At 39.1% G+C, this 12,719-nt stretch overlaps 1 protein-coding gene across 1 annotated transcript in view; it reads right to left on the bottom strand.

Moving 5' to 3' along the window:
* Pcsk1 (proprotein convertase subtilisin/kexin type 1) overlaps nucleotides 1-12,439 on the bottom strand; it is a 54,560-nt gene extending 42,121 nt beyond the window's left edge. The window contains exons 1-3 of the mRNA XM_035438776.1: nucleotides 12,359-12,439; nucleotides 10,885-10,989; nucleotides 8,242-8,352 (exon numbers count right to left, since the gene is read on the bottom strand). Coding sequence (XP_035294667.1) covers nucleotides 8,242-8,352; nucleotides 10,885-10,989; nucleotides 12,359-12,439 — 297 coding nt within the window. The remainder of the gene's footprint in view (nucleotides 1-8,241; nucleotides 8,353-10,884; nucleotides 10,990-12,358) is intronic.
* Between the last annotated feature and the right edge of the window lie 280 nt (nucleotides 12,440-12,719).

Here is a 12,719-nt window from a genome sequence, read left to right as displayed (position 1 = left end):
TTAGGTCATACTTTGAAAACCTGTATTCCACAAAATTGGAAAACCTAAAGGAAATGGACAACTTTCTGGATAAATATCACTTACCAAAATTAAATCAAGATCAGATAAACAGTTTAAATCGAACTATAACCCCTAATGAGATAGAAGCAGTAATCAAAAGCCTCCCAACCAAAAAAAGCCCAGGGCCAGATGGCTTCACTGCAGAATTCTACCAGAAATTCAAACAAGAGCTAATTCCAGTACTCCTCAAACTGTTCCACACAATAGAAGCAGATGGGATATTGCCAAACTCTTTCTATGAGGCTACAATCACTTTGATACCCAAGCCTCACAAAGATATGACTAAGAAAGAGAACTACAGACCGATATCCCTCATGAACATCGATGCTAAAATACTCAACAAAATATTGGCCAACCGAATACAAGAACATATCAGAAAAATCATCCACCATGATCAAGTAGGCTTTATCCCAGGGATGCAAGGATGGTTCAACATACGAAAATCCATCAATGTAATCCACTATATAAACAAACTTAAAAAGAAAAACCACATGATCATCTCACTAGATGCTGAAAAAGCCTTTGACAAAATCCAACATCCCTTCATGATAAAGATCTTGGAGAGAACAGGAATAACAGGAACATATCTAAACATGATCAAGGCAATATATACCAAACCAATAGCCAACATCAAAGTAAATGGAGAGAAACTCAAAGCGTTTCCTCTAAAATCAGGAACAAGACAAGGCTGTCCACTCTCTCCATATCTCTTCAATATTGTACTTGAAGTTCTGGCTATAGCAATAAGACAAGAAAAGGGGATCAAAGGGATACAAATTGGAAAGGATGAAGTAAAACTTTCACTATTTGCAGACGACATGATAGTCTACATTAGTGACCCGAAAAACTCTACCAGGGAACTCCTACGGCTGATAAACACCTTCAGCAAGGTAGCAGGATACAAAATTAACTCAAAAAAATCAGTAGCCCTACTATACACAGATGATAAATCCAATGAGAAAGAAATCAGGGAAACATCACCTTTCACAATATCCACAAGCAACATAAAATACCTGGGGGTAACACTAACCAAAAAAGTGAAAGACCTGTACAATAAGAACTTTGAGACCTTAAAGAAAGAAATTAAAGAAGATACCAGAAAATGGAAAGATCTCCCATGCTCTGGATAGGTAGAATTAACATAGTAAAAATGGCAATCCTGCCAAAAGCAATCTACAGATTCAATGCAATCCCCATCAAAATCCCAACACAGTTTTTCACAGACATTGAAAGAACAATACTCAACTTTATATGGAAAAATAAAAAGCCCAGGATAGCCAAAACAACTCTTTACAATAAAGGATCTTCTGGAGGCATCACCATCCCCGACTTCAAGCTCTACTATAGAGCCATAGTTCTGAAAACAGCTTGGTATTGGCACAAAAATAGACTGATAGACCAATGGAATCGAATTGAAAACCCTGATATCGACCCACGCACCTATGGATACCTTATTTTTGACAAAGGTGCTAAATCTATACAATGGAAAAAAGACAGCATCTTCAACAAATGGTGCTGGCACAATTGGATGCGGACATGCAGAAAATTACAGATAGATCCATACCTGTCACCATGCACAAAACTTAAGTGCAAATGGATCAAAGATCTCAGCATAAATCCAACCACACTGAATCTTCTAGAAGAGAAAGTGGGAACAACCCTTGAACAAATTGGCACAGGAGACCACTTCCTGAACATTACGCCAGAAGCACAGACATTGAGGTCTGCAATTAATAAATGGGACCTCCTGAAACTGAGAAGCTTCTGCAAGGCAAAGGAAACAGTCAGTAGGATAAAACGACCACCCACAGAATGGGAAAAGATCTTCACCGATCCCACATCTGACAGAGGACTGATTTCCAAAATATATAAGGAGCTCAAGAAGCTAGCCACCAAAACACCAAACAACGAAATTAAAAAGTGGGGTGCAGAACTAAATAGGGAATTCTCAACAGAGGAATCTGAAATGGCTGAAAGACACTTAAAAAAGTGCTCAAAATCATTGGCCATCAGAGAAATGCAACTCAAAACAACTCTGAGATACCATCTCACGCCTGTCAGAATGGCTAAAATAAAAAACACCAATGACAATCTATGCTGGAGAGGATGTGGAGAAAAAGGAACACTCCTCCATTGCTGGTGGGAGTGCGATCTTGTAAGACCACTCTGGAAATCAGTATGGCGGTTGCTCAGAAAAATGGGAATCAGTGTACCTCAAGATCCAGCCATTCCTCTCTTGGGTATATACCCAAATAGGGCATGTACTTACAACAAGGACATATGTTCAACCATGTTCATAGCAGCATTGTTTGTAATAGCCAGAACCTGGAAACAACCTAGATGCCCCTCTATTGAAGAATGGATTGAGAAAATGTGGTACATTTATACAATGGAGTACTACTCAGCAGAAAAAAGCAATGGAATCTTGAAATTCGCAGGCAAATGGATGGAACTAGAGGAAACCATCCTGAGTGAGGTAACCCAGTCACAAAAAGACAAGCAAGGTATGTACTCACTGATATATGAATTTTAGACATAGAACAAAAGACTACCAGTATATAATGCTCTTCACCAAAGAAACTAGGAAACATGAAGGACTCTAAGGGTTAAATGGTCCCCAGGAATGGAAATGGCATGAACTCCCGAACTAATTGGGGGCATGAGGGTGGGGGGGGGAAGGAGCTGCTACAATAAGAGCAAGAGAAGAGGAGAAGAGGAGAGGAAATGGAGGGGCAGAAACATTGAGTTGGGGGAAGAATAGAGGAAAGAGAGCAAGATGAGAGAAACGATATCAGAGGGAGCCACTGTAGGCCCGAGAAGGGATCAGGAACCAGGGAGATCTCCAGAGACCTACAAGGATGACACGATCTGACAATCCAGGCAATGGTGGAGAGGATAACCTAAAAACCCTCCCCCTAAAATGAGATTGATGACTTCTCTTTATGCCATCCTAGAGCCCTCACCCAGTGGCTGATGGAAACAGAGACAGACATCCACAGATATACAATGAGCCGAAATCGGGAATTTAGTTGAAGAGAGGGAGGAATGAAGAACGAAGGGGTCTGTACTAGGATGGAGAAACCCACAGGAACTGTTGGCCTGAACAAGGGAGAGCACATCGACCCCAGATGCTGTCCAGGAGGCCTGTACAAGACTGATCCAGACCCCAGAACATAGATGTCAATAAGGAGGCCTCTGCACTCCAGGGAGCCTCTGGTAGTGGATTAGTATTTTTCCCTGGTGCAAGAAGGGACTTTGAGAGCCCATCCCATATGAAGGGTTACACTCTGGCCCTGGACACATGGGGAAGGGCCCAGGATCAGCATAGGAAGACTTGGTGGACTTTGCTGAGCTCCCGTTGAGGGCCCTACCCTGCCTGGGGAGTAGTGGGTGGATGGGGTTGGGGGGATGGGCTGGGGGTGGGGGAGAAAGTTTGGGGGTGAGGGGAGGGAGAGGGAGAAGGGACTTGAAATAAGCTTGTTCCCTATCTAGAACTAATAAAATAAAATAAAATTAAAAAAAAAAAAAAACACATCCAACAACAGAAAAACCAATATGACACCACCAGAGTCTAGGGAATCGACATCAGCAAGACCTAAACATCCCAACACAGATGAAGCAGAAGAGAACCACCCTAAAAACAACTTCATGCAGATGATAGAAACCCTAAGAGAGGAAATGAGAAAAATCCTTGAAAGAAATGGAAGGAAAGACAAACCAAAAATTGCAAGAACAGTATAGGGTTTGAAAGCCAAGATAGAGACAATAAAAACAACACAGTCTGTGGGGATGCTGGAATTAGAAAAGATGGGTAAATGATCAGGAACTACAGATTCAAGCATAACCAACAGACTACAAGAGATGGAAGAGAGAATCTCAGGTGTTGAAGATACACTAGGAGAAATAGATTCACTGACCAAAGAAAATCTTAAGTCCAACAAACCCCTAACACAAAATATCCAGGAAATATGGACACCATGAAAAGACCAAACCTAAGAATTATAGGTATAGAAGAAGATGAAGAAACCCAACTCAAAGGTACAGAAAACATATTCAACTAAATGATAGAAGAAAACTTTCCCAACCTAAAGAAAGACATGCCAATGAAAGTACAAGAAGCCTACAGAACACCAAATAGAGTGGACAAAACAAGTCCCCTCGTCATATAATAATCAAACAGCAAACATACAGAAATGAGAAAGAATATTAAGAGCAGCAAAGGAAAAAGGCCAAGTAACATATAAAGGCTAACCTGTTAGAATTATACCTGACTTCTCCATGGAAACTCTGAAAGCCAGAAGGTCCTGGATAGATATGCTACCAAGACTAAGAGACCATATAAACAAACTGCAAAAGAAAAATAACATGATCATCTCACTAGATGCTGAAAAAGCCTTTGACAAAATCCAACACCCCTTCATGATAAAGATCCAGGAGAGATCAGGGATAACAGGAACATACTTGAACATAATAATAAAAAAAAAACAATATACAGTAAACCAACAGCCAACATTAAACTAAATGGAGAGAAACTCAATGAGATTCCTCTAAAATCAGGAACAAGACAAGGCTGTCCACTCTCTCCATATGCCTTTAATATTGTACTTTAAGTTCTAGCTAGAGCAATAAGACAACAAAAGAAGATTAAGGGGATACAAATTGGAAAATAAGAAGTCAAACTTTCACTGTTTGCAGATGATGCAATAGTTTACATTAGTGACCTGAAAAACTCTATCAGGGAGCTCCTTCAGCTGATAAACACCTTTCGGCAAAGTAGAAGGATACAAGATTACCTAAAAAAAAAAAAAATCAGTAGTCCTACTATATACAGATGATAAATGGTCTGAGAAAGAAATCAGAGAAATATCACCTTTTACAATAGCCACAAACAATATGAGATATCTTGGGGTAACATTAACCAAACAAGTGAAAGACCTGTATGGCAAGAACTTTTGAGTCTTTAAAAAAAGAATTAAAGAAGATACCAGAAAATGGAAATATCTCCCATGCTCTTGGACAGGTAGGATTAACATAGTAAAAACACGGCAATCTTGCCAATAGCAATCTACAGATGCAATGCAATCACCATCAAAATACAGGCACAATTCTTCACAGACCTTGAAAGAACAATTCTCAACTTTATAGGGAGAAACAAAAGACCCAGGATAGCCAAAACAACCCTGTACAATAAAGAACTTCCAGAGGCATCACCATCCCTAGCTTCAAGCTCTATTATAGAGCTATAGTCCTGAAAACAGTTTGGTATTCCAAGGTACAACAATGGAATCGAATTGAAAACTCTGATATGGACCCACACACCTATGAACACCTGATTTTTGACAAAGAAACTAAAATTATACAATACAATAAAGAAAGCCTGTTCAACAAATGGTGCTGGCATAACTGGACACTGTCATGTAGAAGACTGCAGATAGATTCCAATCTATCACCATGCACAAAACTTAAGTCCAAATGGATCAAAGACCTCAACATAAATCCAGCCACACTGAACCTATTAGAGGAGAAAGTAGGAAGTACCCTTGAATGAATTGGTACAGGAGACTGCTTCCTGAACCTAGCACCAGTAGCACAGACACTGAGATCAACAATTATTGAATGGGACCTCCTGAAACTGAAAAACTTCTGTAAGGCAAATGACAGTCAGCAAGACAAAATGGCAGCCCACAGAATGGGAAAAGATATTCACCAATCTGACATCTGACAGAGGGCTGATCTCCAAAATTTACAAAGAACCCAAGAAGCAAGTCTCTAAAACACCAAATAATCCAATTAAAAGTGGGGTAGAGAAATAAATACAGAATTCTCAATAGAGGAATCTAAAATAGCTGAAAGTTACATAAAAAAAGTTCTCAACATCCTTAGCCATCAGGGAAATGCAAATCAAAACAACTCTAAGACACCATCTTACTCCTGTTAGAATGGCTAAAATCAAAAACACCAATGACAGTTCATGCTGTCAGTTCATGAGTGGATGTGGAGAAAGGGGAACACTCCTTCCCCGCTCATGGGAATGCCAACTCATACAGCCACTTTGGAAATCAATATGCTGATGCCTCAGCAAAATGGGAATCAGTCTACCACAAGATCCAGCAATTCCATACTTAGGCATATACCCAAAAGAAGCACTTTCATACAAGGACATCTGTTCAATCATGTTCATAGCAGTATTATTTGTAATAGCCAGAACCTGGAAGCAATGTAGAAGACCCTCAACTGAAGAATGGATAGAGAAAATGTGGTACATTTACACAATGCAGTATTACTGAGGTGGGGGACAATGGAATCTTGAAATTCACAGGCAAATGGATGGAACTAGAAGAAACTATTCTGAGCAAGGTAACACAGTCACAAAAAGATAAGAGGGTATGTACTCATTCACATATGGATTCTAGATATAGAGCAAAGATTACCAGCCTACAATCCTAGGAAACAAGGAGGAATCTAAGAGAGTCATACATGGTCCCCCGGAGAGATGTAGAGAGACAAGATATCCTGAGCAAATTGGGAGCATGCTGAGAAGGGAGAGGGAGCTAGGAGAATGAGAAGGGGAGAAGAGCAGGGGTGAGGAGGACATGAAGGAGCAGGAAGGTTTAGTCAGGGGAAGAATAGAGGAGAACAAGATAAGAGATAACCTAATAGAGGGAGCCATTATAGGTTTAAAGAGAAATCAGGCACTAGGGAAAAGTCTGGAGATCTACAAGGATGACCCCAACTAACAATCTAAGCAAGGAGAGGATACCTTAAATGTTCTCCCCTGATAATGAGATTGATGACTAACTTATGTGCCATACTAGAGCCTTCATCCAGCAGCTGATGGAAATAGAAGCAGACACCCACAGTTAAATACTGAACTGAACTGGAATCCAGTTGCAGTAAAGGAGGAGTAATGAGCAAAGGGGTCAAGATCAGGCTGTTGAAACCCACAGAAACAGCTGACCTGAACAAGGGGGAGCTCATGGTCCCCAGACTAATAGCTGGGATGCCAGAATTTGACTGATCCAGACCCCATGAACGTGGGTGTCCATGAAGAGGCTTGGAAATCTATGGGTCTTCTTGTAGTAGATCTGTGCTTATCCCTATCATAGGAATGAACTTTGGGAGCCCATTCCACACAGAATAGTATTCCCTGAGCCTAGACACATGGCAGAAGGCCTAGGCCCTATCCCAAAGGATGTGCCAGACTCCTAAGACCCCCTATGGAAGGTCTTACCCTCCCTGGGGAGCAGAAAGGGTATAGGGTAGGTAGGGTGTTAGAGGGGCAGGGGAGGAGGGGAGGAAGAGGGAACTGGGATTGACATGTAAAACAATCTTGTTTCTAACTTAAATTTTTAAGATGGAAAAAAGAAATTCTTTTCTGCCCAACATGATTCTTCTGCATTTACACCAGTTACTCTTAAGACACAAAGACAAGAAGTATTAACATATGGATTTGTTTTAGACACTCATTCAGCAAAACAAAATGTCCACACCAGGAAAGTTCTACCAGTCCTACTTTCTAGAGGCATAACTTTCTCCCAAATTCTGGTTTCAATGCTGATGGCTCCTCTTGGTTGTCAAGTTGACTATATTTGGAATTAATCAAAACCCAAATGGCTGGCACACTCTGTGATTGGCTTTTTCTTAATTAAGTCATCTGAAGTGGGAAGACTCACTTCAATCCAGATCTTTCATTACTTCAATCCTGATCTTTCAAGGTGGAAGGATCCACCTTTAGTCTGCACCCTATATAAAGGACATGGAAGAATGGAAGAAGGAAGCTGACTCTCTTTTTTCTTGCTTGCCATTGCTAACAAGTCCATTCCTTCCCTGGCATTAAAGATTCCTTCCCATATGGAAGACCATCTGCGACATCTGACCTCATAGACTGAACAACTACTGGATTCTTGGTACTTCTCTTGCTAGACAACCACTTTTGGACTGTTGGACCACAGCCCATAAGCCATTCTAATAAATCCATATATATATATATATATATATATATATATATATATATTGATAGATAGTTAGATGGTAGATGTTAGATGGCTAGAAATAGATTTATTCTGTAAGTTCTGTTCCTTTAGAAACACCAACTAATACAGATAAAAACAGACAGATACACCACATAGATGATGTAGCTGTATAAGAACCTAGATCCCACACAGTTCTTTCAGTACTTACCAAGTACCACTGCTGATTCCACATTGGGTCATTGAAGAGATTCAATGCTGAGTCTCTTTGAACTGAACGTTTGCTTCTCTCTTTTTGATATTGTTGTTCAGCCCATATCACCTACAAAGGTTTTTATGGTAAGAAATCAAAATAAAGCTTCCACCTGGGTATAATCATCTTCCCTCCATCTCCAAGAGCCTTCCCACCAAAACTTTACATAGCTTGGTGATGTTTTTGCCTGACCATGGCCCAAACTCCCAGCCCAGGGAGAATAAGAGATTGCCCACTGAGGAGACAAGGGTTCCTTCTATTACAGTAAGGAGTCCTCTTCTGGGTAGAAGCAATAAGCAAAGCAGCAAGTCCTTCATATTATTTACACTGTGTTGACAGGGGGAATAGAAGTGCAGGCTGCTGTCATCAGAAACCAGGCCACAGTACAGATTTCCACACTGAAGTTCCGGGGCTCTGAGGCTGAAAACTTGCCAGTTTCACAGAATGAGTCAACAAGTCAAGGGTCCTCCGGGACTGTTTTAGAACTTTCTTACTGCTTCATTTGTCCCTTTACATCCAAAGGTAAAAATTCTAGGTGTTATGTAAGAATGGTACTGTGTGTAGAAATGTGGAACTTTGGTTCCTCTTTGTTTCTACCTCCTACCTAGGAGTATTTAATATGAGAAACAGATTAAAGAACTGAGGTGATTGATGAGTGTTACTGACCAAGCACACCTGTCATTAATTCAGCTGCATGCATTATGCAAACAGATCTGACAGTATAAAAATTACCTGGCCCACATCTCTGGCATAATCTTATTATACTTGAGGCCCTGAGAGAATGCAGGGCTGTCTTGTAGTTATTATCATTATGAGATAATACTATATTCTTATTTTGCTGGGAAACGTGACTATTTCATGCTCCAAACACAGATTTTTCTGTTGTGTATGTGGGATATGTTTAAAATGAGAGGATCAAATCCAAAAATAAAAAATGAAAAATAATTTCCAGCAGAAGGCCAAAGACATCCACTAGTAATGCCTTAAATTTTCAAGTAGAAAGTATATTGCAAGTCTTTTATAAACAGTAGAGGTACTAGAGAGCCAGCAATTAGTCACTATAATTTATTTTAAAGTGCTTGTATTTTCAAACACTATCATTGTGGCTTAAAATAACACACTTCTTAGTATACATTGCTTGTCATCTAGCTTGGTCTTTGGAAGCTAGCTGCTAGGAAATACATAGAAATCTTTGTGTGAGGGGAAACTTAAAGTTGGGAATTTCACCAGTGTGTAAAAATAGGCAACATGATACATTTCATGGGGTTTAATTGAAAGAATTAAATTAAAAAATTAAAAAAGAGCAGTAAAGTGAAAATCAAGAGCAATTTTTAAGAATAGTATATGAGAGTTTGGGGCATAAGAAAAGATCTCACTAGACAAGAAAACTTTTTAAATAAGCTTGCTGACTTCCAGTTTGGTCTACCACACCTAGCCATATGTTGACACGAAGACCTAGCAACGTGGTCCTTGGTCCTGATTAAGCAGCATCAGTGTGGGATGCTCTAATGCTTTTGATACCTGCAGCCTAAGGCCCAACAATTATTTCTCCTCATAATCTGTTTTCTTATTTAAAACAAACAATTACTGAACCACATGTAATTTCCAGGATTTCTATATTCTATATATTTTCAACTGTTATGTCACTATCACCGTCTGTCACTTAACTTCTCCTCCCTCCCAAAGTTGAGATAATACTCTGTATTTCTCACAGTAACTCTCTGGGTGTCCTAAGAAAGAGTAGTCATGCGCACAGACATTAGGCCAACCAGCATGCATTTCTCCAGGAACACCAGAGTTAGGAGGCAACATTGTGCATACATATTTCAACACTCCTAATATATCCATTCAGTCTTTTCTATTAGCATAATTCTGACCTTAAAAATATACCCCCAAACCAATAGGTATAATTGAATATGGATTCAAATGGTCCTCACACTATTTATCTATATTGATTCCAGACATTCTTGTTATTGGCAAATAATTGTGACTTGGTGTCCAAAAAGGGATGAAAAGAACTGGGACTGACAGTTTGTCTCAAAGAACATAATGTACTTAGAAATCCCTCATTAACAAATGGATTAGAAGCTTTCTCATAAATACTAATATATTTTAACAATGCAAGTGATAAAATGTTTTTCCGTTATACTGAAGTGTTACTGAAACCAGGCCTACATATTTCTGTGGCACCATTGGGTTCATATTAAAATGATCTTTAGATTTTACTTTAAGGATTTCAAGAAGGAGCATTTCATATTTGCCACGTACCATATAAAAGGTTGTTGATTGACTACAGTGTCGATTATTTCATTAATTCTTTCCCCTGATTTTCAGCACTCAAAACCCAACTCTAGATATGTAAATGTATATCACATATAACTAAGAATATGTATAAAATTAATGTTTGTTAGCTTAATCCAATCCAAATATATTATGAGCAATTGTGATTCTACAGAACGAAATAATAAGCAATATAGAGAAGCATAGAGAAGCAACCACAGTTACAACACAAAAGGATCAAATGTGAAATGCTTTTCTCCTGTTGGGAGTTACACAGAATGTAGTTGGTCAGACTGAGTTTGAGGACAAATGCACACTTACACGATCATCATCAGATAACCTCTTAGTGATATGAAGAGCACTTCTTCGAGACCTTCGAGGATGATTTTTGTGTTTGAATAGGTAGTGATTTTCAAGGGATCCAATCTATTAAAAAATCAAAATAACATTCCACTTTCTTCAGAACATATGGACAGACTAGTTTAAAAAAGCAACTAACACAGTTAGATGGATTTTATTAATAAAAATATCTTTTATTAAACCCACTGAAATTAACTTTTTCTTCATGAGGAAAGCATGGAAGTCTTGAGATGACCTTCAGGACTCAAGAATAGGGATGTTTCTGTTTCCCATAGCAATTTTTGATGAGTGCCTTGGTATATTTTTGATGAAAAAAATGTGTATGTAGATATTTCTCAAAATATGCCCATTTAAACAAATACACTCTGTCAGAAAACAATTATTTGTGGAACACAAAAAAAAAAATCCTTAGGATTTATTAGTGGTTACTGCCACATCCAGCTAAAACAAGATATTGTAGGTAAAATTTTTGGTGATTTAGTTTTTCATTAGCTCAGTGCTGTCAGGAAGTGTGCTGTATCTAAGACAGGTGCCCCACTTCACGATGTTTGTACTTCCTTGGTAGCTATCAATGCCTTCTGGATCATTTAGACTATGTTTAATAGTCTTTGAGCTAATGTCCTTTTACATAAACCAGCACAAAATGTGAGCTGACTAAATCCTTTAGATGCCTGTTTTGTTTTTTTAATTAAGAGATGAACAATTGTGTTGTTGCAAAAGAAATATTTTCTTTATGCTGTTGGTTCTTGTCACCCAGGGAATTGCTTTTAGTGGAAATGCTGAGGCTTAGCTGGGAAACAGAGCCTTAGACAGCAAATCTACTATGAGCTGTACTGCTAGCTGTAGATGGATCTGGGAAGAGATAGCAAAAGCCATAAGAAAAGGCCAGGGTTGCTAGCCCTATTTCTATGGTCAACTAGCTTTGCTCCTTGTCTCTACTCTAGCCCTAGCTTTATCATGAGGCTGTAATGTCAGGATACTTCTCTTAGGATTATATGCTAAACAAAATGGGATGTGAGCAGAATCAGGAAAGCAAGTTACTATTTTCTGAAATTTTGTTATTGAATATAGCATTTTAATTCAAAATGACTAGAAGGAAGCTAGTTTATTTTGAAAAATTATTTTCATACCGAGTGGTCTATGTTTGTATGTGTGTCTGGGGCTAATGTGTGAAGGAGGTGAAAGAGTTTTATGTGTTTCTTTTCTTTCCCAGTCACAAACACCAAACTGCCTATGAAATACTGCCTCTGCCACCCCAGGACAAACACATTTCCAAGGTGCTTATAGTACCCACCCGGATAATTCCATCTGCTACTCTCTATTTTGGTCCCCAAATGCTCAAGAATTGCACAATAAACAAACTTAATTATGAAGCTGTTTTGTGTCTGCTTTTCTGCAAGCTATTTTGTATGCTGAAGTGCTTCTCTGGTCTTACCGTGTTCTCCTGGCAACCTGACACTTCTTTCCAAGCCCTGAAAAGTAGATATTTTCGGTAGCCTTCTTTCCTGCCACCCATATTCCCTTTTACCTTTCTCCCTTCTCTCCGAAAAACAAAAATGCTGTATTAAACCACTAACTACAACTTCTCTTACACAAATCGAATTTAGGTGCCAATCTTCATTTTGAATCCACTGTCCCATAGATCTTAATTCCTCCTTTTTAGTCCCCAGTCCCTAAGGGACGGTTCAAAAAGGCACTGGGAATTTATTGAGTTTCATGATGGGCCTTTCAAAGACCATTTGCCTCACACAGTTAGAGAATGAAGCCTCTGGCTAGAGAAGGCGTATTTCCTAGTG

Source organism: Cricetulus griseus, chromosome 2 (genome assembly GCF_003668045.3).
Source record: "Cricetulus griseus strain 17A/GY chromosome 2, alternate assembly CriGri-PICRH-1.0, whole genome shotgun sequence".
NCBI classification, from domain to species: domain Eukaryota; kingdom Metazoa; phylum Chordata; class Mammalia; order Rodentia; family Cricetidae; genus Cricetulus; species Cricetulus griseus.
This window is presented reverse-complemented; position numbering and strand designations above follow the sequence as displayed.